The 26,790-nt window shown below is 40.0% G+C and overlaps 1 protein-coding gene across 4 annotated transcripts in view; it reads left to right on the top strand.

Annotated features, from left to right (window-relative positions):
- nrxn3b (neurexin 3b) overlaps window positions 1–26,790 on the top strand; it is a 494,879-nt gene that overhangs the window by 186,957 nt on the left and 281,132 nt on the right. For all 4 annotated transcript variants that reach the window (XM_082148443.1, XM_082148442.1, XM_082148445.1 and 1 more), the window contains 2 exons: window positions 21,981–22,184; window positions 24,690–24,716. In XM_082148443.1, coding sequence (XP_082004569.1) covers window positions 21,981–22,184; window positions 24,690–24,716 — 231 coding nt within the window. The remainder of the gene's footprint in view (window positions 1–21,980; window positions 22,185–24,689; window positions 24,717–26,790) is intronic.

Genomic DNA, 26,790 nt, shown 5'->3' with positions numbered 1-26,790 from the left:
TAACGTGCAAACTATCGCAAATCAAAGTGAAAGTAAGTCGCAGATGCTTAACACACAATCCTCCTCGATGTGCCCAGATCTAGGCTAAAAAACAAAGGTGACAGAGCGTTTGCAGTGGCTGCTCCTAATATCTGGAATAGTCTACCGATTTATGTAAGGAAAGCTCAGACTATTGAAATATTCAAGTCCTTGCTTAAGACACATTATTATGCTTTGGCTTTCAATTCTAGTTGAGCTTTGATATCTTGACCTGTTGGTTATTTTGTTTGTAGGCCTACTTTGTGTGATATTGTCTGTATAATAATTTGTTTTTGTTTCTTTGTTGGATTTTGTGAAGCACTTTGGTCAATTATGGTTGTTTTTAATGTGCTATTTAAATAAAATTGAACTGAACTGAACAATCATCATCATTAAAAGTAAAGAAACGAAATGATCTTACCAGGGTTGTTGCCGCTCTCTCTTATTGCGGTCTTTGATTTAGAAATTTTAGCTGATGATCAATAAAATGCAGCTCATATCTGTTGCTTTCGGTGACGTGAGCTCCATTAAATCTGCATATAGCGTGGGAATTGAAGATCAGATTTAAATCCGTTTCGCAAAAACACATTTATGTGACCAGGTGTAAATGGAATCGTTTTGATAAATCAGATAGCTATCCGATCTGAGAAAACACATGAAGTGGCCAGGTGTAAACAGCCCCTTAGTAGGAAATACATCTTAGCAAACGTTTAAGCCGGGGACACATTTAATGACCGATTAAGGCTGATTATGAATGTAATTTGATACTTACGACTGATCATGCCCAAACGTGCCAGAGACAGTTGCGTTCAGTCGCTGTTCACAGTTGGTGTTTAAAATCTGCTCCAGTCAAAGAGTAAACAAGAGTAAACAAAAACGGGAGTGAGTTACTTTCGGTTTTCAGTGAAGGATCCAGCGCATTGTAAGCAGTGAGGTTTTGCTGAATTCAAAAATCAGTAAGTCTACAAAAACAAGTAAAATAGGGAATTTTCGGCAGCATTCAGCTCATATGAGACCACCTGTCTTCAATCTAGCAACACACAAACACACACACACACACGCACACGCACACGCACACACACACACACACACACACACACACACACACACACACACACACACACACACACACACACACACACACACACACACACACACACACACACACACACACACACACACTCAAACACACAGAAACAGGACGCAATCACTCCAGACAGCGCAAGAAAGATGGAGCACGAATGAAAGTGACTGCTTCATCTTGAGACATGCTCTTAAAAATAACTATTTAAAATACATAGCCCAATGAAAAATGTGACGTTAAGTGCAGAACTCCCATCAAACCAGCTGCATTAAAAATATTGCACGAGTATTACCATAATCTGAAGGATTTGAAGTAATTTTCTTCTTAAGAAAAATAGTAAGGAAATTTGAGAACTTTTTAAGAATTTTTCACTAATTGCACTTCGGAACAATCTTACAAACTTTGAATTTATCTTACGAATTTCTTAACTTCTCTCTTTTTTGTAAATCTGGCCGCTGACTCATAACATCTCCTGATAAGTCCAAATGTGTACAGAAATACTTCCGATTTTGTACCTAGAGTCCAATTTTTCATATATGAAACGCGCTAGTCTCTGTCTCTCTGCAAAACTGTTCCCTTCACAAAAATGGGAAGATACCTTATGATTGTGTTACCCATATTTCCATTTTTAGTGTCACCACAGAGTTGTGACATGTGAGTGACAGTATAATATTCAGACTAATTGAGCGACAAATTTCTACTAAACAGCCTCACTACCATAATAAAATAATGGGAAGAAAAGAAAAAAACTTAACCTACTGCATTTGAGCATTGCAGAGGCGACTTGGCAAGCACCATTGTAGCTTTCATAGTGATGCTTGCCTTTGCAATGTGCTCAGTTTGTAAAAATGCTGTCGATAGTACTTATGTTGTATTTAACCTGGAACATTCCTTTAATTGATTTAAGATGACAAATATATTCATGTCATTGACTAATCACAGCAGCATCCTGGGAAATTGCTTTCCCCAGGTAATATAGATATATCTCTGTACTATCAGATTAGATTTGTGTTTCTTTATTAATTTGCTCTGATAGCAAATAAGGGCGTCCAATGACTAATATTAATGAACAGCAAACACTGAACACTACAGCCTCTTAAATTATGAATTTAATCAGCCGATTAGGCCATAGAAATATGCAAATACCAGCCGTAACTGCTTTTTTTTATCATTGAGAATTCATTGCAAATGTATTATTGGATATTAGAAGAAGTTGCTTTTGGAATAGCTGGAAGAGGGAACTTAAGGTAAACCATGAACAATGGTTCACATTTTCTCAGTAAAAATAGCCCTAGTCTCTGTCTCTCTCTCTCTCTCTCTCTCTCTCTCTCTCTCTCTCTCTCTCTCTCTCTCTCTCTCTCTCTCTCTCTCTCTCTCTCTCTCCCTCCCACACACACACACACATACACATACACTCTCCTGTCTAAGGAGAGGTGTGAGCATTCATCTTCTCCTCGGGCTGACAAACACCTTCATTGTGACACTGATCTTAGCAGACATCCACACTGACACTGCAAAGTTTCATCTCTTCCTCTCTCTCTTTTGCTCCTTTCTTTGCAATCCCTCTTATTATTCGGTTTTATTATTCAGCTGTAGCACACAATCATTTGAAAACAATGCGTGCTGTTGTTTAAAGGAGTCAGTTTTTAATAACTATACCTTAAACTTCATTACCTCTATAGTTTACCTTAAAGTGGCTATCATTCACTAAGATTGGGTTGCACCTGTTGGTTTTATGTGTTTTAGTGCGTGATTCACTATACCAATTATGCAAATCAGGTGCTGAATGCAGTTTGCAGGGTGCAATTCTTGCAGGGCTGTTCTGAGTTCTAGGTTGTGAGGGATGAAACAGACTACCACGATCTGCCATACTTTATTAAAACTGTCCAGCATCACTCCACCACTGCAATCTAGAATCCTGAATAGGCCTTAAAAGACTGATTAGGCTTAAAAGTCCAAAAGACAACACTGTGCATTTTAAAATATGATCAGACAAGAATCCATTGCAGACATTGTAGAATCTAGTTAAACTGGTTTGCAAGTGGTTAGTGAATAAAGCCGCTTTTCCACCATCTGGCCGAACGATTCTAAGAACAATAAGGAATGGTTCCAGTTATATTCCCATTTGAGCTTGGTTCAGGATGGCACGATTACAAACCGCTCTCAGCCCAGAATTCTTGGCACAGTTGGCTAACACGGTGCTGAACCGTGCTGTAGAATACGTGTAGTGACGTCGCCACTCGGGATTGGCCACTTGTCTTTTGCCTGGCTAAAGTTTCTCTGAAGCTGGCCAAGTGTGCTATTTGAGCAAATTAAACACAAGTATTACATTGTATTGTATTGCTATATATAAAGGGGTGGTAGAATGCCCTTTTCACAAGATGTAAAATAAGTCTTTGATGTCCCCAGAGTGTGTATGTGAAGTTTTAGCTCAAAATACCCCACAGATATTTTTTTATAGCATGTTAAAATTGTAACTTTTTGAGGTTGAGCTAAAAAACGCACTGTTTTTGCATCTGTCCCTTTAAATGAGCTGCTGCTCCTGGCAAAGGGGCGAGGCTTCAAGAGCTCCTGTCATTTTACCTCACACAGACATGCACTGAACATTTCAAAAGCTTTTAGCATTTTATGTTCAGACCGGAGTCAGACAATGATGGAGAGACTCAAGAAGAAGTGACAACATGTAGAATGCAACAGGACATTTCTGAATGGTTAGTTGATGAATTTATGTAGCTGATTTAGAGTTGTGGAAGAGTAGTTATCTTCTAGTCATTAGCATATTCTGTCATGATAATCTATAAATTGCATTCCCGGGGGCGGGGTTTATGTAAATTTTAGGGTTTGTGATTTCACTAACCCGGAGGAATGTCGTGTAGTCCCTACCAGCCATTTGTTGTAGTCCTTAAAACGCAATTTCTTTAAAATAAAATATCTCCCCTTGCTTTGAACTTTGAGCGTTGTAACTTTGCAGATGTTGTTTATGCTCAAAATGCAACATGACACACTAACTAAAGTTAAAAAAGTGAAATCATCAAGTGGTAGGCCAATATATAGATTTTTTATTTTATAATTTTGTTTCTGCTTGGCTGATGAGATTAGAAGTATTCTACATAAAAGCTCCATGCGAAGAATCCAAGCTGTGTGAATTGTATGAGAGAGAGAGAGAAATTACTGATTTTTTTTACTATTTTTTACACTTGTGACTACAGACCCAAACAGTAACTTTTTGGCACCTACTGGTGTAATGATGTAACCAACAGTGGCACTGGACTGAATAAAAGCACTCTTGGAACACTGCTCTAATAATCAGATTTGAGAATTGGAATTAACAATTATATTAGCAAATATATAAGCAAATCCATCATATGTTAGGGACCTTTAGATGTTTTATTGGAGAACAAGACAAAAAAAAAAAAAATTGGCTGGGTGGACAAGAGAAGGAGCTTTGCATTGTGACCAGGCCCGTTGCGACAAGGCAGGCAAACCAAGCAATTGCTTGGGGCCCCGAGCTGGCCTGGGGCCCCAAGACAACGACTGGTTAAGAATAAAATGCAACGACAAACTGTGTGAGCGCCCCTTTGATAGTCAATGCAGTAAAGTGCAATGACACTTGTAGCGTGTCACACGTGTCTAGCGTAACATTCAATATGGGCCGATTGATCAGAAGGTAGATTCGACTACAGTTTGATGGCTCAAAACACAGTTCAACAGAGAAACGATTCCGTGGGTGGCTCGCCATATACAATCTGCACCTCGTGCGTCCAGCACGAATCAAGGAACTCATCACAGAAGAACTTGAATCTTACAAAAAACCCAGCCAAGGCGATGAATTTATATGTTTTAACAAGGAAGTTCATTTGTGGCACATTGATGTTCCGTGTATATCTGCATCGATCCGTTTCACAAGCCTCCGTCTCATCCGCTTCTTACTCTGGCATCAGCTCCTTCATATTATAGCATCAGATCAGAAATCCTGTTTTTCTGTCGCATTTGATCACTTTTTCTGAATTAATCACTTATATGGAGGGGTTTTGAAGATCGCTCCGTGTAACTGCGTCATCTCACTCTCTCTATCGGTAGCAGATAGGCGGGGCTTGGCTCACTGCTGCTACTAACTCTTAAAGAGCCCATCACCTCATTTAATCAGTGATTTCTTTCTGTTTCTTTCTTCCTTATTTTTTACTTTCATCTTGTTTTATTAGTAACCTGGGTTACATTCTCCCCGCCTTGAAGGTATGCAGGTCCCACTGCATCTTCCAGGCTGTGAAATCACAGCAGAGGGGGATCCAGTTTCCATTTCCGGAGAGGCTTCCCAAAGGCAGTCAGACTCCTCCAGTGATGCAGTGAACGCTGTACTGAGTCCCTGCAGTAAGGACTGTATGACCAAGGAAAGAGGATTCCCTAATTGAGGGTACTGTAGCCTTTTCGGTGGCTCATGGCACCTTTGTGAACGCCTCAGGACACCTTCTCCAAACTGGTCAACCACTGTCTGGTCACTCTGAGGGTTTCTCTGATCAACAACACTGTTTTGCGGCAGGACATCAGTCCTATCATCCTCACTAGAGATCTTAGATGCCGGTTCATCCGATTCCTCTCTCTGCTCCACTAGTCCTGGGTCATCTCCAACAGGTAAGTCACTCAACACATCTGCTCTTACGAGATCCATCACCCACTCATCCTCTCTCTCAGGCTCATCCTCTCTCTCAGGCTCATCCTCTCTCTCAGGCTCATCCAGTGGAATTCCCTCCCCAGCGTCAGGTAGGTTAGGTAAGCTCACTTGCAACTTCACTGGAGTAGGTTGCTCAGGGTCTGTATTAATCACAGTTCTCATTTCAGGAGAAACTTCTGCTGTCACTCCGCCACCTGACTGCTTTTGAGGTCTGGAATTGGAGAGAATTCTGTTTTCAACACTTGGCAAGTACCTGGGTGTGTAATAATCCATACAATCATTTTCTGATTCAGAATCCTCAGTCACACTTTTGGGATCTTCTGTACCAGGGTTTGCTCGAGTTCTAGGCTTCCGAGGTGTCTTTGGTCTTACTGGTTCCTCAGGTGTGTTTTCTCGCAAGTATCCACAGGGCAGTAGCAAGTCTCGGTGCAACGTGCGAAGCGGCCCATCCTTGCCCTCTGGTTGAACGGTATAGACTGGTAAGTCAACAGCTTTCTTGATCACAACGTATACCTCTTTCTCCCACTTGTCTGCCAACTTATGTTTTCCCCTCAGCTTGACGTTCCTTACCAGGACCCGATCTCCGATTTCAAGGGATGAAGCGACCACTCGCTCGTCGAATCTCTTTTTATTACGTCTTGCCACCTTTGAGGCGTTCTCACTCGCCACTCTGTAGCTCTCCTGCAGGCGATCTTTCAAATTTCTGACATAACTTGAATGAGATGGGAACGACTTAGCAGGTAAACTGAAGGCCAGATCGACTGGTAGCCGAGGCTGCCTCCCGAACATTAACTCGTAAGGCGAGAATCCTGTCGAGTCATTGCGGGTGCAATTATACGCATGGACTAATGGTTTCACATAGTCCTTCCAGCAGGTCTTTCCCTTCTCATCCAGGGTCCCTAGCATCTGAAGCAGCGTCCTGTTAAAGCGCTCAACAGGGTTGCCCCGGGGATGATAAGGTGTCGTCCTCACTTTACGAATTCCTGCTATACCACATAGCTCCTTTATCAACTTTGACTCAAAGTCGGGTCCCTGATCGCTCAGGAGTTTCTCAGGAAATCCGTAGTGGATGAAGAAGTTATCCCACAAGCATTTGGCCACAGTTTGAGCCTTCTGGTTCCTGGTGGGTATTGCCACAGAATACCTAGTGAAGTGATCGGTGATCACTAGAATATCTTTAATATTGCTCCGATCGGGCTCCAGCGACAAGTAGTCCATACAGACTAACTCGAGGGGTCTGCTGGTCACTATGTTCACCAGGGGTGCGGCACGCTCGGGAGGGGTCTTCCGTCTCAAACAACGCTCACAGGCCTTTACCTTCTCCTCTACAGTCACCGCCAACTTTGGCCAGTAAAACCGGGACCTAGCCAGATCCAGGGTCCTCTCAATTCCAAGATGGCCCATGTCGTTGTGCAGGCTTGTCAAGACCATCTCCCGCAGATCCACAGGTAATGCTAACTGATACAGCACACCTCCTTGATCCTGTCTCCTTCTAAATAACACTCCATTCTTGAATTCCAGTCTGTTCCATTCTCTCAGCCATAAGGCTACTTCTACCGGCTCTAATTTTCCTTCAGGTTTCTGTCCACATTCAAGATACTTAATGACTTCTTTGAGTTCTGGATCAGCTCGTTGGCGTTCCCTCAGCTCTTCTTCAGACATGTGGGGAAGGATCGGAAGGCCATGGGCATCCTCCTGCTGGAACTCCAGGGGTACTGCACTAGTATTAATGCACAGTGACTCAAACACAGTGGGTTGGAAGCATGACGGGTCAGAATCATCACAGCTCTGATACACTTGGTGCCTCTCACAGAGGGCTTTCACTGCTGCTGGGAGAATTGTTGGTTGCTCTGATTCTGCCAGATGGTGAAGAGTGAATTGTTTGATTCGTTCACGCTCTTTTTGGGAAGCAAGGTCATCCACGGGCCTGCCATGAGGACGTCTGGAGAGTCCATCAGCGTCTAGGTTTCGTTTGCCTGCACGATATTGGATCTTGAAATTGAAGGTTGACAGGCTGGACAGCCACCTATAACTGGTTGCGTCAAGCTTCGCAGATGTTAAGATGTAGGTGAGTGGGTTGCTGTCTGTTATTACAATGAACTCTCCTCCATACAGATAATCACTGAATTTTGAAGTGACCGCCCACTTGAGTGCAAGGAACTCCAATTTGTGCGCGGGATACTTTGTTTCGCTTTTGGTTAGACCCCTGCTCGCGAAGGCAATAACTCTCATTCTACCCTCCTGCTCTTGATAAAGGGCAGCCCCAAGTCCTGTTATGCTTGCGTCCGTGGTCAACACGTAGGGAAGTCTGGGATCAGCAAATCCAAGGACTGGAGCTGAAGTCAGCTTCTCTATAATGCTATCAAACGCCCACTGGCATTCATGGGTCCACCGGTCCCCAAACTGCTCCTTAGGATCCCGGTACTGTGCAACTTTCTTTGGGTCTCGCCTTTGGTTTTTCTGCAGAGGGGGATATCCAATGGTGAGGTCGTTAAGAGGTCTTGTGATCTTAGAGAAGTCTTTGACGAACCTCCTGTAATATCCCGCAAATCCAAGAAAACATTTGAGTTCTTTGAGATTTCTGGGCCTTGGCCAGGTCTTCAGAGCTTCAATCTTGGTCGGATCCGTCTCAACTCCATTCTGAGATACTATGTGGCCTAGATATCGGACCGACGTCTGGAAGAACTTGCATTTCGTGGGCGAAAGTTTCAGTCCATACTCTCTCAAACGCTTTAAGACTTGCAAGAGTCTGGCTTCGTGCTCCTCTAAAGTTTTAGAGAAGACTATGAGGTCGTCAACGAAGACCAATACTTCCCTCCTGTTGAGATCGCCCATGCACCGCTCCATAAGCCTTTGAAACGAACTCGGCGCATTTGTGACCCCTTGTGGCATTCTGTTGAATTCATAGAAGCCTAAAGGACAGACGAATGCAGTTTTCTGTTTATCAGCCTCTTCCATTTCAATCTGATAGAAGCCTGATTTTAAGTCGAGGACTGAAAACCATTTAGAGCCAGATAGAACTGAGAAGGCTTCTTCCAAATTTGGGAGAGCATACGCGTCTTTAATGGTCTGTGAATTCAATTTCCTAAAGTCAATGCAGAGACGTACATCATTGTTCTTTTTCTTTACCACTACTATCGGAGAGGCAAAGGGTGATTCCGATTCTCTAATGACACCTGCATCGAGGAGTTCTTTGAGATGCCTCCTTACTGCATCGACATCTTGGGGATGGATAGGCCTAGGCCTTTGCTTAAAGGGCGTGTTGTCACTGAGATTGATGTGGTGCTTTACCTTATCAGTCCGACCGTAATCCAAATCGTGTAGTGCGAATACATCTGACATGGAGCTCACTAGATCAGTTATTCTTTCCCTCCATTCACTTGATAAGGGAGAGTCACCGAAGTCAGGGACAATCTTTGCTTGTGCAGGTCTCTCAACTTTGCGCACAGGAGCACTCACAGGGTTTCTGCCCTCAATCACACTTTGGACAGTGTGTAATTCAGCCAACACTGCTCTAGGAGGGATTGCTAAATCAACTTGGGTCTCATTCTTCAACACTACCGGTATCTGGATGTTGCGCTTCGGAGGCAGGGAATGCAAACAGCTAGCCACTAACAGTCCGCCAGGCAAAGATGATGATGCTGATGGCTCTACGGTCACCCAGGTCTTTGACAGTGGCCCGATGATGTTGACACAGCCGTTCAGAACAACTGTGCTTCCAGCCGCTACTACTTCAGGCATTTCTCCTTTCACTTTTACTTGGCCCAAGACACTCGCACCAGCTCGTCGCTGTCTTGCCTCTAGGACTCTTATCACAGCCCGATATCCATGATAGCATGACTTGGCTTTGAGTGTGGATCCTTGCGTGTAATCAGCGTACAAGACATCCAGAGTGTTAGTGCCAATGAGGATCTGGGGCACATGTGTCAGGTCTGGGACTACTAGGGCCAACGTTGGAACTTCAGCTTCTGCTCCTAAAAACTCCTGAGGAAACCTCAGAGCCAATTCAACATATCCCAGGTAAGGAACAGCCTGGCCATTTGCCCCTTCAACTTCCAACAGGCGATTCAATGGCTGCAGGGGATGGTGCGACAGGTGACTGTTGTAGAAGGACAGAGGGATTGTCGTGACTTGAGATCCTGTATCTAACAGGCAGCTTACCTCCTTCCCTTCGACTCCGACTTGCGCCGTGCATCTCATTCCTATTAATCTATCTGGTAGCTTCGAAGGAGTTCCAGCACCGACATGCTCATTAAACACTTGTTGCTGCTTAGGGCTTTGTTTCTTATTTCCAGTCCCCATCCGCCCTGCGACAGAGACTGCTTTTAATTTAAAGGCACCGCTGTAGCTCCATTTTGAAGATCCCACTCAGCTTGTCTCTCCTTCAACTTCCGCTTCTTTTCCTCAACTCTAGATGGATTGGGTGCATTCTCACAATTAGCGGCCAGGTGGCCATCGTCTCCACAGCGAAAGCAGTACCATGGCCGAGGACGATTGGATCTCATCTCAGTGTACTTTGGTCCTTCGTTCTCCTTTCTGCTGACTTCATTGAAATTTGATCTGCTCAGATTGCTTCTGAGATGAGGGGATCTTGCAGGTTGGTTTCTCTGTGCACCAGAAGCAGCAACTTGAACTTTAAGCTCCTTTATCTGGCTTTTCAACTCCTCAAACTCATTTGTCTCAGTACACACCCCTTCTTTCTTCCTGGTGTCTGCTTTCATGGCGGCGATTTGCCTTTGAAGGCCAGCAATTTCCTTCCTTAAAATGCCTACTTCTGACATGTCAGGACACTGGACCTTGGCTTTCTGCTTAGGTGCCTTCTGCTCTGCATTTCCAGGGTCTGGGGTCTCTGCAACATCCTCTTCAATTGTGCTGAATGGGTAAACAGACTGTTGGTGCGATGCCGTCCTCAGTTTGAGGGGAACTGATGGGTACTTGTTCACACCCAAATGCTTCCGCATTCTCTCCTCCTTAGAGGCCTGCTTATCCTCAGTTGTGCGAATGAGCGTCGCCAATTCAGCAAAAGGAGGTGGGTCTACTTTCCTCTTTTCAAGCTGCAGGTCAGCTATCAAGGTGTTGTCCCAACAGCCACGGCAGAACTGCTTTAACAGACAACGATCTCGTTCACCCTCCGCAACACCTTCACGTCTAATGGTAGCACTCAGGATCACGTGCAATCTGTGGAGGTAGGCAGATGATTTTTCACCGGGATTCTGCAGGGTGCTGATGAACTTAGCCAATAATTCGTCTCCATCCTCCACTGAACCATAGACAGACTCTAGTAGTTTAAGGCACTCTGACGATGGAGCGACTGGACTCACATGTTTAATAATATCTGAGGCAGGCGGCAACAGGCTATCTAGAATTCTTCGTGTCTTGTGTGACTCAGGAAGGGATGGATCATTCAACAGGTAGTCAACACTTGCTCGCCAGGTGTCAAAATCAGGCTCATTGATTGGACGGGGGGTCCTTCCAGAAAAAGCTCTTAGGCGAAACGGGGTATTGTGTGAGGACAAGGAGTCATTTGTTCTTATAATGTGTTCCATCACCACCTTCTGGATGCCTGGAGGGTGTACAGCAGTCATAGGCAATTTCAATGATACTGTCTCAGTAGAGCTGTCATCGAGGTCCCTTGAGCAATGCGGTGATGCAGCGCCCATGGCTTCCTTGACTGGGTTTTTGAGTTCATCGTTCTTCGAAGGGTGAGTCAATGTCTCTGCAGCAAATTCCGTTCTCTGTAGAGGTAGTGATTTACACACTGGATGCTGAGGAGTGCTAGTGGCATGTGTCAGAAAACTTGATTTACAAGGATGGTGCTCTATTTCAGGCTCTGTTCTGGACGGCGCATCAACTGAAGTTCTAATCTCACTTATCTTATTCAACTCTCGTTGGAGCACATCCTGAAGGGATTCTCCACTGGCATCCGCTATTGCCTGTAATTTCTCCAAATACCCTGAGGTGGCGCTACTAGCGGTAGGAGTGTATACGCTACTCAAGGTGCGCACGTGAAACACTGTATCCGCATCAGTGGGACTTATGATGGTTGCAGGTAGCTGAGGCTTGAGGTTGGACATGGCAGAATTGCATGAGAACTCTATTACTGCATTATGATGAAACTCAGACCGTGGGTCATCAATTAGTAAGTTTTGTCGAATAGAGCCAAACTTCTGCAGATAAGCCTCAGGAGCTTCATCTAGTTCAGTTAGTGTTATGCCACTGACAATCACTGCATTTTGCACATTGACATTTTCTCGTTCCACAACATCCATTTTTGTCTGATTCACTGTATGTGCTATTTTAATTAATTATTCACCTCAGCAGCTGCTGCGTCCTCTCTCCTGGCTGGCTCGCCAAAGTGTAGCGTGTCACACGTGTCTAGCGTAACATTCAATATGGGCCGATTGATCAGAAGGTAGATTCGACTACAGTTTGATGGCTCAAAACACAGTTCAACAGAGAAACGATTCCGTGGGTGGCTCGCCATATACAATCTGCACCTCGTGCGTCCAGCACGAATCAAGGAACTCATCACAGAAGAACTTGAATCTTACAAAAAACCCAGCCAAGGCGATGAATTTATATGTTTTAACAAGGAAGTTCATTTGTGGCACATTGATGTTCCGTGTATATCTGCATCGATCCGTTTCACAAGCCTCCGTCTCATCCGCTTCTTACTCTGGCATCAGCTCCTTCATATTATAGCATCAGATCAGAAATCCTGTTTTTCTGTCGCATTTGATCACTTTTTCTGAATTAATCACTTACATGGAGGGGTTTTGAAGATCGCTCCGTGTAACTGCGTCATCTCACTCTCTCTATCGGTAGCAGATAGGCGGGGCTTGGCTCACTGCTGCTACTAACTCTTAAAGAGCCCATCACCTCATTTAATCAGTGATTTCTTTCTGTTTCTTTCTTCCTTATTTTTTACTTTCATCTTGTTTTATTAGTAACCTGGGTTACACACTGTTATCGGGATCCCCCTCAAGGGGGCCCCTCTCAGTAGTCGCTGACAGCAGCCAGCCAACCACGGTTCGTTGGATCATTTTTCCTGCCGACCAAAATTTTGTTATTTCAAATGTAGGCGCGTTGCGCGTGGCAAGCGCGCTCATAATGTAGAGACGCCGGCGCGACCACAACATTGCCCAACATCAAATGGCAAACGTAATGTAAGCGGAACGAAACTGAGCTACTCGTTATTGTGTGGTTGACGGACCGTTGTTTATCAGTTTGGACCAGTGCAGCGCGAGCCGATAGTGATCATGCGACACTGTTACTACACAGCGCTAATAAGAGATCCAGTAAAGAAAGCATTTGAATTCGCCACAGAAATAATAACATCGCTGAGAGATCTAGTGAGAAACATTCACATAGTTTGGCAGGAATAGTAGGCTATAATGCCTTCAAGTAACATTACGTCGGTTTTATTTTGACATTATGAATACAATGCAAATGTTAATCTTAACTAAAATCCAAGGAGCTGTTTTGTTTTATATGCTCCTAAATAGAGCCAATTATAGCTCCAGAATTGCTCAAAGTAAAAAGAAATCATATTTTATGATAAAAAAAGAAAGAAAAATAAATAAATCAAGGAAATTGGCATTTCTTTCTTTTTGCTGTATCGAAAACATACCAAACCGTAACACATGTGTATCGTATTGAACCGAACCGTGAATTTTGTTACACCCCTAGTGGTAAGTGATAAATTACACTGGATAAAATAGCTCCACTTGTCTTGTACAAATGGTGTAATTTTGCAGCAGGTAGGCTAGAAAAAATATGTTTATGTTAGCTACCTGCCTGATGGCAAATGCTGCTTGTAACAAACAGTTAGTGCAACTTTTTTTTCGAACGGACGGAATATGGTTCCATATTATAATATGTTTTTTATTGGGGGGGGGCCTCCATGTCCATTTTGCTTGGGGCCCCCAAATTCCTTCAAACGGCCCTGATTGTGACCATTATGTCTGCATATAAAGTATTTCAATATATTTTACTTCAGAAGAGCAAGACAAAAACTGTTTTCCCTGATATGACCCCTTTAAGTCATCGTATTTCATAAAAGAAAAATACAAAATTCTAGACCACTAGTCTAGAATAATGATGAAATCTAGCTAACAGTTCAATATTTGGATGGTCATTTATCTTCTATCCACTGTTCAGGTAGAGCACATGAATAATAGTTTAAAGGACGACCCTTTATGCTAGGGTGAGGAATGTGGTAAGCTCAGCGCGACAGAGGCGGAGCTGTAAAGCAGAGCTTCTTATTTTAATCAAGGGCAGAGATGCAGTTATCTAGGAGGAAAAATGCAAAGGCCAGCACATTTGCAAACAAAAAGCCTCATGTTCATTCACCGCCATTTGGCTTTTGTTCCACATGTCATCTACTCTATCTTTCTCTATCTAACTTACTCTATCTTTCTCTGTCTACTCTATCTAACCCTAATCTTTTTATTTCTTCTTTTACATTAGTTGTCTTCTAATTGTTTGTAGTGTTGGAATACAAACCAGTGTCAGCACAGTCAGAACAATAATATTTTTAAATATTAAGTGTCACCAACTAAGCAAGCCAGAGAACATTGGCAATGAACCCAAACTCCATCAGGTGGCAGAATGAAAAACAAACAAACAAAAATTTTATTTTGGTACTGTGACATCCCTACTACGTATAAACATTGAGACCAGGCTGACAGATCTGTATTACACTGGTACGGGTGGGATTGGTGTCCATTATTACAGTCGTTTGAGGTAGGAGATGGTAACTGATGTGGGCTGCTCCAGAAGCTTCGAGATTTAGCCACTGCACACTGATAGTAACCGGTTCTAGCCAGTAAGCGGATGTGACGGACTGAAACACATATCATCAGATTGGGTTTGTTGCATATATGTACACAGGAATATCAGAGCTTTGCGTTATTTGTTTGATGCTTAGATGAAGTGGATGTTGAAGTGTAGCTCTCTAATCCATGTGTGTAAAGTCGAGTCTTAAAATAAGCACATGCTATCACCAGATGCACTGAAAGGAAGAAGAGGAGGACAAAGATGATGATGATTGAATTCCTCATATCTACTGGCTTTAGAAAGTGCCTCAGCGTGTAACATCAAGGTTCAATGTTTACATGGATACCATTTGTTTCAGTCGCAAACAGGTGTCTTTAGTAAATCCTGACAGTAGTCCATGGATGGAAGTCTGAAGCAAAGACTGATGAGGAGAATTTTAGAATGACATTGCAGTCACTTATGACACTTTATTTAACAATAAAGACAGATCTTGCGTCATTACGCCATTTCTACGTCATTGTACACAGAACTTTCCAGATTCAATTTTCAATCGATCAAGTGTTTACATATTCTGCTGAATGGATTAGAAAAGGTTTAAACAACCACTTAAAATCTGAATGAAATTTTAATCGGATTTGGCCAATTCATTCCGATTGACATGGTTACATGTGACTTTTCTATTCCGACTATGACATTTGACACATATTCAGTGAACAAATGTGAATAAAAAAAAAAATGGGACAAACCATCATCATCAGACCATGAGACATCATTTAGTCCTTTACAGTGTAGATCCCCGGACTGTGGATTTTTTCAGGTTTGACTGTTGACTGAGTACTAGCTGATCCTGACACACACATTTGTATTTCTATTAGAGGAGAGGACTTTCCATTTTTGTTCTTGTATTGAGCTTATCAAATCTATCCCCTAACATAACCCTCTCATGAATCTTTATGTATTTTTACAATTTAATTTAGTATGTTTATTATGCTATTATCCCCATGGCCCAATTGACTCCTCCCCACAATGTTGGTGATGGCGGGTTTACTATGATTGTAAGGACAGCCGGTCAAAACCTGACCCACACACAAACACGTGTTCCTTCACATGGCCGAGGAAATGTGGCTTTCAGAAAGCGGTCATGTGAGAAATTGACAAAGCTCCAGAGCAGAATGTAAAGAGAGAGAGAGAGCGAAAGAGAGACAGAGATATGCATGGCAGGGTTATGGTAACAGACCTTGTATTGAGATTTCTTTCATACCTACACAAACACACTCATGCGTGCACACACTCGGACACAAATATCTGCCCTCAGTCAATCTCCTGATCTCTCTCTCTCTCTCTCTCTCTCTCTCTCTCTCTCTCTCTCTCTCTCTCTCTCTCTCTCTCTCTCTCTCTCTCTCTCTCTCTCTCTCTCTCTCTCTCTCGTTCATTTTTGAGCAGCGCTGAAAGCATCCAAATCCTCCGGGCAGTCTTCTTCTGCCCTCTACTGTTCACAGGCCAAACAGCCAGGTTTTTTTTTTTTTTTCTTTTTTTTTTTTTTTCGGGACGACATTTTAAAATCACTGTCCTTTATAGTGTTAGGGCAAATTCCAGTTGACTGGTTGTCCCTCTTAAAGTGGACTTTACTGAGTATTTCTCCATCCTTTTCACAATTTAACCATCCTAATTCAGACATATAACCCTCCATGGAACTAATTATGAAATCACAGCTAGAAAAAAGAAATGACTTTATATTTGACATATTTAAGGCTAAAATCATTTTACAAAATTTGTTTTCTACATAAGACCTTTGACCTTTTTTTTAGGGTCCAGTCATATAAAACTGACTGTTCTATTAGGGTAAATTATTGTTGGCAAATTGTCTGAAATTTCACATTTAAATGCATTTTCAATATCTGGAAAGCAGTGAAAGGGTCTTAGTCTTAAAAAAAAAAAAACGTAAAAAAAAAAAAAAAAACGTAAAAAAGCTTTGTTAACATTCCATTTCATCTTGAGCTACTATATTTCATTTAAAACTTGCGAAGATGTCAAAAACTTGACACAAATTCAGATGCCACTTCACTGCCTGTAAAGTAGTGAAACCATGTCTTAGTATTTAAAAAAAAAAAAACATTTAAAAAAAAAATCCTGGAATTCCAAATCAATGATTGGAGCACAAGTGAAAATCAACAAGACTCTTCTTTTATACAGTGTAGCCCCACACTTTCCATATAACTTTAGTCATCATATTGTAATTTGCTATTCATCGGTTATTGAAATTCTCCAATCACGGAAGAGACCGTCTTTGTGTAACCTGTAAACACAGATTGTTCTCTAGTCTATACAGTGGAGTGTCGTAGCACTCATGCTAATAACCTCCCCCTCCCGTTGTCACTGGCAATTTGGTTGGTAATTATGTAAAGTGCTGCTGACTTTCATTTCCAGCAAGCCCCTTTGGAAACGCACATCTCCTCATTACCAGTCAAAATGAGCTTTGGAGCTGTTGATATCTCCCCAAAACATCCAGCTGTGCTGTGCAATATTTGTGTGTGTGTGTGTTTTTGAGTAGCACAATCACACACACACACACACACACACACACACACACACACACACACACACACACACACACACACACACACACACACACACACACACACACACACACACACACACACACACACACACACACACACACACACACACACACACTTCGATATGGTGTGGAAGACATAGCATCCTGTCGATAGTGTCTGCTCAGTTTGCTTTGAGAAAGGCTAGTGGTTAAATACAGGTGGTTAATACGCTCTACATTAACCCTCAAACCGTATTCACATTACAGCCCTTAATTCCGTAATTGTGGACAAATGTGGGCACGGAGGTCTCAGGTGTGATCCAACAATTTTTTTAAAATAAATGTTATATCACTATCTTCGATAAAATAAAAACTATCCATTTATGGTGGTTTTTTTTATTTTTGGGGTATTTTTGAATTTATTTAAATTAATAATACCATATTTTCTATTTAAAATATGCTTATTTTTATGTTATATTTAATATTTCTTTAACTTCAGTCAAAAACATCATTTCATTCAATTCAGATAGCTAAAACTTAAAAAATGTGGTGACTTTGGTGACATCTGGTGTCTTATGTTGGTATAAAATTTACAAAAAAAGCAATAATATCAATTATTTCAATAGTAAATATGGCTTTAGTACTCAATGGCTGCATATAGGCTGAACTCTATAAAACTGTTATAATAAATGTAAGTTTTTGACTTTATCACAAGTTAAAACTGTAATTTAAAAAAAATATATATATCTGTGTTAGGTGAGACAATACAAAAATGCAAAATATGCTTAGACAAATATGACCAAATATGACAAATAAGTAGTAGATCATTTATTGTTTATTTTAAACAAAAAACATCAAATTTAAAAATATAAAAAAAATGTATTGGTACAAAACTGAAAAGAATAAATTACTTTGGTGACATCTGGTGTCTTATGTTGGTATAAAATTAACAAAAAATTAATTAAAAATAAATAATATCAATAGCCACTAGATGGCTCTACTAAAGGGCTGCATGTAGGCTCTATAACTCTATAAAACACTGTTATTATGAATTTAACCACCAAGTTTTTGACTTTATCACAAGTTAAAATTGTAATAATATATATAATATATATCTTTGTTAGGTGAGACTGTACAAAGATACCAAAATATGCTTAGACAAATATGACCCATCAAATATGATGCTATAAGGAAAATAAAAAAAGTAGTTGATCATTTATCATTTATTTTACACAAAAACATCAAATTTCAATAACTCAAAAAACTAATTGGTACCAAACAGGTAAGAATTAACAACAATAACTCAAAAAAGTAAGTGTTAAGTAAGAATAAACAGGTAAGAACAAACAATAATCATAGTTATAATGTGTTCATGCACTTGTGCGCATGTGTGTGCGTGTGCACAGGTGATTTTAGAAAATAAAATACAAATTCAGTCATTGGCTCATTCAATTCTTTGTTTTTATATGTGTGAGTGACTTTTTATAAAAAAAAACAAAAAAAAACGGCTCTGTTATTGGCTCATTGAATGCTTTCTTTGTGTGTGTGTCTGTGTGTTTGTGTGTGTTTTTGTGTGTGTGTGTGTGAGTGTGAGTGTTTGCCACAATGAGATTGTTGTACAGGATCACCCCTTCATTTGAGTGTATGTATGATATGCATTGTGTTGGATCTATTGATTTTTTTTTGACCAAAAAAAAAAAAAACGCTCTGAATTACAGTTTTTCCCATTCATTCCTATGGGTGCCCATTTTTGTCCACAAAAGCGAGATTAAGGAGTTTTTTTTTTTCACCCACTTAACATTCTTGAATCGAGTCAAAATTTTTTTTGTGTGTTCAGGTGGCAAACTTAGGAAAAGTTGCCAAGTCTTGTACCGCTCAGATTAAGGAAAGTATTTTAAAAAAATTAATACAAATTATTTTGCCCACATTTGTCCAGATTACACACACACACACACACACACACACACACACACACACACACACACACACACACACACACACACACACACACACACACACACACACACACTTCGATATGGTGTGGAAGACATAGCATCCTGTCGATAGTGTCTGCTCAGTTTGCTTTGAGAAAGGCTAGTGGTTAAATACAGGTGGTTAATACGCTCTACATTAATGCTTAAGAGCTCCCTCGACACTCAGCAGGTGTGTAACAGTGTCAGCAGGGAAGCTAGTTTTCTAATGTATGATGAATTGATTGTTATTTATGAATTAATACATGCTAGTTGCTTGAACGCAACCCTGTTGTTCTCAGAGTGCATCAACATGAACAAAGACAAATTAATTATATGCAAAGGATACTGATTTTTCCTTATCTGTAAAAAAAAAAAAAAACTTTTCACCCAAAAAAAAAAAAAGTCAGAACTACCTTAATAAAAAGATAGTAGTTCAAACAAGCATATATATATATATATATATATATATATATATATATATATATATATATATATATATATATATATATATATATATATATATGTATATATACACACACATACATACATACATATATATATATATATATATATATATATATATATATATATATATATATATGTATGTATGTATGTGTGTGTATATATACATATATATATATATATATATTAATACAATTAATATTTAATACAATTTGCCACGGCTCATAACTGCAAAATAACGAAACAAATTGAGCCTAAAGTAATGATGTTTTAATATTTGTCACTTTAATTATGTCACGTTCCTCTCCTTGTTGCGCCCCCAGCCTGACGGATTTGTTTAATGTGTCCTATCACATATTACATGACAGCTGTACATGCGTGTAATGCACATTATTTTCCGCACAATGACTCGTGCGTTAAATGCAGACTCCTCCATCATTACACAAAGGCAGTCAGCTCCTCTTTCAGCCAAAGGCCATTTCTTCTTTCTTCACCTCTAAAACTCCAGGCAGGTATTTCACGGCTGGTTGCCTTTTTAAATCCATTTCCCCTGAATCTCCTCTCAGCTCTGTGCTGTAGCGTTTTGTCCAGTTATGTGAATGGAAATGGGAGACTTTGTTAGAAATGTTCTTTGTGTTTGTGAGGAGCACCTCTGTGGTCAGAGAAGGAACTGATAGATAGAGCAGATGGCACAAAAACAAACAACTGTGGATTGTGGATTAGAGGTGACAGTGTTGCATTAAGAGATCTTTATCGTGTTATCATTAGTTTTTATACTATAGGAAGGTGGGAATATGAAGAAAAGAGGGCATTATGCAGTATATTTATTACACTACAGCACTAGTAAATGTAGATTGGTGGGGTTGTTGTGTGTGTATGTGTGTGTTAAGGTGGTTGAAAGGATTTGCATGAATTACAAGGATAAGAATCAAGACATAAGAATAAAAATAATTTTTACTTGTCACTCAAATAATTTATGCATATGTAAGAGAATTTACAAAAACATATATTTCAATATGTTGTTTCATTGAATAAAAAATAAAATAAAAAATAAAGAAATATAGCTGCAAATCATTGGACCAGTGTTCTTTGCTTAACACGAAGCGCCAGGCAGAGGACACATATTTAACTTGATAGCAAGGAGTGCTTCCAGTGTGACAATGCACTCACAAAAGCATTAGTCTGCACGTTAGCCGATTAGAATGTGAAGCCAACGTAGCTGCCGCTAATGCTCACTGTTAGCCTGATTAGTAGAAGAGCCACATTAGCAAGAATGACAAATGTTTAGCTTGCTGACCGATTAGCATGCTAAGCTAAAATAGCATAAGACAACAAACACAAACCTGATTGATTACAGAAAGGTTTTTCTCTGTAATGCGAGCAAATATCAAAAATCTGTAATGTAATTTGGACAAAATTGTACAACATTTGTAGGAGGAGTAGTAAAAAAGCTGTCATATACTTCAAAATGGTGGACAAGCAAAATTGTGAAAAAAAAAAAGAAAAAAAAAAAGATATTGTTGGAATCCGCATACACCAAAGAACACAACGACACCAACAAAATAATGTCAAAATGCTGGTCTTGGCGAGTATTCACGTAAACACAGTCAGTTATGTTTTAAGTTAACTTAAACAGTTGAAAAAGAAATGCATGTGTAACAGTATAATGGATTTGTGTGTGAGGTCTTAAAGTGAAAGCAGCCTGCTGCCAAATTATGAGCTAATACTAAAAAAATCTATAAGCATTTTTTCCCCATGGTATCAATGCCAAAATTATGGTCAGTGAAAATGCTGAGTGGCTAATAACTTTGGAAAACCACTAGCCACAGAAAAAAAAAAAAAGAAAAGCCATGAAATCTGAAAAATGGTATAACCTGTAGGTGGCGCTGTCACAAGAATTGCCAGGGTAAAAAAAAAAATATATATATATATATATATATATTCAGCACTTTAATACTTTAAAGTCATTTATGTTAAGTCATTTAATGTCATTATTTATTTATTTTTTCATGAAAATGTTCCACCCACTTTTGATCCTTAAAATGGAAAAAAAAAATATTGTGTTATATGACTTTTACAATCTATTGCTGAAATTTACTCTGGCACATTTTCATTACAAACAAAATTACAAAAAAATAATTTGAATGGGCACTAAATGTGCCACCATTTATAAATTATATCACTTGTTACAAAAATGTGTAAAGGCATATCAAAACTTTTGTACACCAATTTGGTGTGAACAACGAATTATTTTTGATTTTGATCAAGTTTGATATTTTGAACTCAAGTGTGAAAGACTTCATAGAAATGCATTGTTTTGTTTAAATCACTGAACACTTTTGAATTGACTTGGTGTGAATGAAGTCCAGTTAAAGGACTCTTTGCAAGATCTTTGATCTTTTGATCTTTATTTATTTTGTGTGTCTGTTTTCTCCACAGAGGCGTCTATTCTAAGCTATGATGGCAGTATGTATATGAAGGTGGTGATGCCGACGGTAATACACACAGAAGCAGAGGATGTGTCTCTGCGGTTTATGTCCCAGCGTGCCTTTGGCCTGTTGATGGCTGCCACATCACGTGAGTCCGCAGACACACTGCGACTAGAGCTGGACAGCGGCCGTGTCAGACTGACCGTCAATTTAGGTATTGTATTCTGCTATATTTGACATTCTCTCTCTCTCTCTCTACCATTCTCTCTTCCTCGATCGTCCGTTATTTATTATATTTGCAAGTTACTGGATGTTATCATCTCTCTTACACTACAACTAAACTGTTGTTGTTTTGTTGATCTGCATGGATTGCTCCAGTTTGTTTTTCGTTCTCTTGCTTTGTCTGCGGGTGATGTGGACTGACGCGTTCTCTCATCATTGTCTCACGTAACCTCTGACCTCATGATCGAAGCAACACATCTGCGCCAGTCATTCTCATACACATGCTCATTGATTTACTCGCATTGGAGAAACAATGGTTTAAAAATCTGAGTAATTTGATTATTTAAAATCTTATGAAATGAAAGCAGCATTTATATTAGGGCTGGGCGATATAGCTAAATCTATCTATCTATCTATCTATCTATCTATCTATCTATCTATCTATCTATCTATCTATCTATCTATCTGTCTGTCTGTCTGTCTGTCTGTCTGTCTGTCTGTCTGTCTATCTATCTATCTATCTATCTATATATATATATATATATATATATATATATATATATATATAAATATATGTGTCTATCTGTCTATGTGTCTGTCTGTCTGTCTTCGGTGAAAAAAGTTTGTGAAAATCTTTTTTTTTATAATAAAGTTGTTTTTCGTGTTTCAAATTGTTTTTACAAAATGAAAACAAGAAAGATGTCTAACCACTTTAATTTAAAGACTTCAATATGACAATACATAGTAATAAACAACAAAATATGCCTATATGCATGATGTCCAAAAGTCTGAGAAATTATTCTATTTTGCATTTTTCTATTTTAATAAAAAAATTGTCCACCCTACAAATGATAAACAATATTTATCAAAAAGTTCCTTGTAAACTTTTTGACACAAGGAATGGGTGTGAAACTGGCCTACTGGCACAGACAAGAAACTAAATGGCCAAAAAAAGAGAAAAATATATACACATAATATCAAAAAAGATATACACATATATACATATAAAATATATCACCCAGCCCTAAATTATATGCTGTGGACAGGACTGTCTCTTGTGATACTTTTTCAGTATTTGTGTCTGCTGTTTTTCTTATGGTAAGCTGGTTTTAACAGTCAGGTGCACATCTGCACAACAATTTTTGTCACGTTATCAGGAAAATATGTATCCATCCCCATCCCTCGCTCTTAACGGCATTTATCATGCCTTGTTTAAAGATGGTACTCACCCCTTCAACGGCCTTTAGCCTGCGGCCCTGTAAGCAAACAGCCCAAGACCAGAGCATCCAGCACACCTGCAGCTCGTGGCCACAACACACACACACACACACACACACACACACACACACACACACACACACACACACACACACACACACACACACACACACACACACACACACACACAACACACACACACACACACACACAAACACACACACACACACACACACACACACACACACACACACACACACACACACACACACACACACACACACACACACACACACACACACACACACAGAGAGACAGTCATTTCTACTAACATTCACCCATATGCACACCATGTCCAGATGGAAGAAAGAGCCAGATCATCCATATCTTAAATATATTGCAACATCAAAATTAAAAGCAATTTCAGTAAATTGAATAGTCAATTCAATTAGTTTCAGTGCTAAAATGTGTCATTTTCCATTCATACACTTAGTGTAAATAACAACCAGAACATTCAGTATCCATTGCACTAGGTCAGTATATTGTCTTAATTGAGATGACTGTCTGTTTTTTTTGTTTTTGTTTTATATATATATATATATATATATATATGAAGAACATGCTACAAGTTTGTGTGGTGCTGGTGCTTTTTGGACCGAGGCTGTTTGCTCCCACTTTTCTGTTGCGGTTGACGGCACATGATAAAAATGGCCATATGGATTCCAGCCCAGATAACAGTTCCAATTATCATAAAAATCTGCAGTTCTCTGTCTAATTCCTCTTACAGTTGGTGACCAGTAATTTGGAAGATAATTAACAAAGAAAGACAAAGAATACCCAGGTTGATGAATCCATTTGGCTTAAAGCAGGCAGCCATTTTAAATGGATTATTACTATATACATTAAAATCTGGCTAGTCTGGATGCTCAAAATGAGAGACAAAAAGAACAATATTTAGATACAGCCAAAATGTTTTGAAATTTGTATAAATCTTCCTTAAGAATGGTTTACTTATAATTGTCTCTGCATGTTAAGCTACATGTTAATAATAACACAAATATACACATTTAACATAGATACGTTGGATCAAATTGGCAAAACTTGTTACAGTATATCAGAAAATATTGTCCAGAATGCTCAAACAGCTGTTGGAAAAGAGTCCAGAATGGCCGCCGCTTCATGTGCTCGTCCCCAGAAGGTGGTGTTTCTGTTGTTGGATGTCTGCAGCTGTATCCTTGAAGGATGCGATTTCATCTGTCACTTGTTCTTCCCCATCTAGACTGTGGCAGGATAAACTGTAACACCAGTAAGTCTTATTCAGTTTGTTCTACTCATTTCTTAACCTGTTGGATTTTTTTTTAGATGAATGCTATAAGAAACTCAGTCCTTAGCTAATGAAATTATGTGTTATTTATTTCCCATATACAGTCAAAGTATTAGCAAATGTTTTAAACAGTGTTGCTAACCTACACTAGCAGTTAAAAGTTTGGACTCAATCGTATGCATTCTTTATTATAATCTGGCCATATTTTAGATTAATAGTAAAGTCATCAAAGCTATGATTTAACACAAATAGAAGTATGGCATAGTGTTACATAAATGAAAATCTCAAAATATCTTATTTGAATTTCTCCAAATTTAACACTCTTTGCCCAGAATAGCTTCATGAGGTGTATCATGGGATGCTTTTAAACAGCCCTAAATAACTTCTCTCGTGTGCTCAACATTTTTCATTCACTGCTCCACAGCTCAAACTTTCTTGAAATGTTACATTTCAGTTTTAGTGTCCGAAACCGCTCCCTATCCACTATATATAGTGCACTACATAAAATATAGAGAGACAATATTATATAGGTTATATAAATAAGTACAAATTTTGTTTTATATTATTTATTATTATTAAAAGTTTAATGCGTTTGACTAACAGTAATAGTTTGCAGATTTGCAGATTTTTAATAGTATGTAATGGTTATGAACACAAATTAAGCATGACAAATGGCCTAAACCTTTAAATCAAAGGGTTTTTAAGTATATGAGAAAGCTAAATTAATAAAGTCCAAACTTCTGATTGGTAGTGTACATCCTTGTCCATGTTTTATATGCTGTAAAAATTTTTTTTTTTTTTATGCTCTTCTGGAAAATTATAACTGCTCTTACTCAGTCTCCCGTTCCTCATCCCATTTTTTAGCAGAGATTTGTGATGTTAATCCTCCTATTTATTTATTTTTCCTGTGGAGCACAAATGTCTGGTCTCAGAAGTAAAATCCCATTCATTTTCTCGAGAAAGAAATTGATTTTAATCTAATTAATACCTGCCTACCATAAGTTCTGAGGTTCTCTTACGAGAGTCCTCTCGTACTGCGTTTTTATCAAAACGCTACGGGAAAAGTCTCTTTTCACGAAATACTGAAGCAAAAAATTATCCTTAATTTTCATACATGTAAAGCGCGTTGCAGCAGTAGTCAGCTATGGCGAGACGGCTTGCTCGCTCATTGGCTGCTCTGCGGCAACTGCATAAGCCTATCGAGCGAGGCCTGAGGTGACGTCAGGCCAATGAGGGCGCTTCGCGCCCTCCTTGCCATTTCCCGCCGAGACGGGTGTGGCTAACCTCTATAAAAGGAGCTCGAAAAGGCTGATTCACTTGATTTTCATCTCTTCAGCGAAGCTCACGCATCGCTGGATCACGAGGAAGCACGCGTCGTCTGATGCAAGCACTTCAGCAGGACGAGCCCTCGAAGCAGCTGGCCAACGCCGCCTTCTACCGCCGTACCTGCTGCGCTTTCCGACGCCATATCCTTTACATTCTTGTTCTTGTGTGTGTGTGTGTGTGTTCGCTTTGCAACACTCACCCCTAAAAGAGCTGCGTCTTTTTCAAGATGCCTTCAAATGCAGCGCTCGCGCTCGCTGACGGCGAAACGCCTTCACTCCGAGCCAATTGCCTACGGTGACTCTGAGGACTCGCCGGGCATCCTTTCCGAGGCTGCCCTTCCTGGAAGCGGATGGCGGGATTAGTTTTTCTTTACGTTACAAGAAAAGCTACCCTGCCTCTACACGCGTCATTCACCGGCGAAGGAGAAAAGAGCGTTCTTAGTCCCACCGTTGGTCGGTCTGACCTCTTTTCTCTCACATTTCTCAGTTCCCTGTTCGGCGACTGGAAATATTATTGCAGCAAGTGAGTCTATTATAACACGCTTGCCTGCCAGCAAACGCCGAAGAATACATGTTGACGCCGCTTTCAAAAGCCTGTATCCCCCTGTGGCTCAGTGGTGGAATTATAGGTTTTCCACATGGGAGACCGGAGTTCGAATCCCGGTCTAGCAGCATACATATTTATGCCGCCAATGCTTTGCTCTGTCAGTCCCCTGAAGGCGACTGCAGAG

This window comes from Leuciscus leuciscus, assembly GCF_965113295.1.
Source record: "Leuciscus leuciscus genome assembly, chromosome: 19".
NCBI lineage: Eukaryota > Metazoa > Chordata > Actinopteri > Cypriniformes > Leuciscidae > Leuciscus > Leuciscus leuciscus.
The sequence above is the reverse complement of the archived record's forward strand: the minus strand, read 5'-3'. Positions and strand labels throughout refer to the sequence as shown.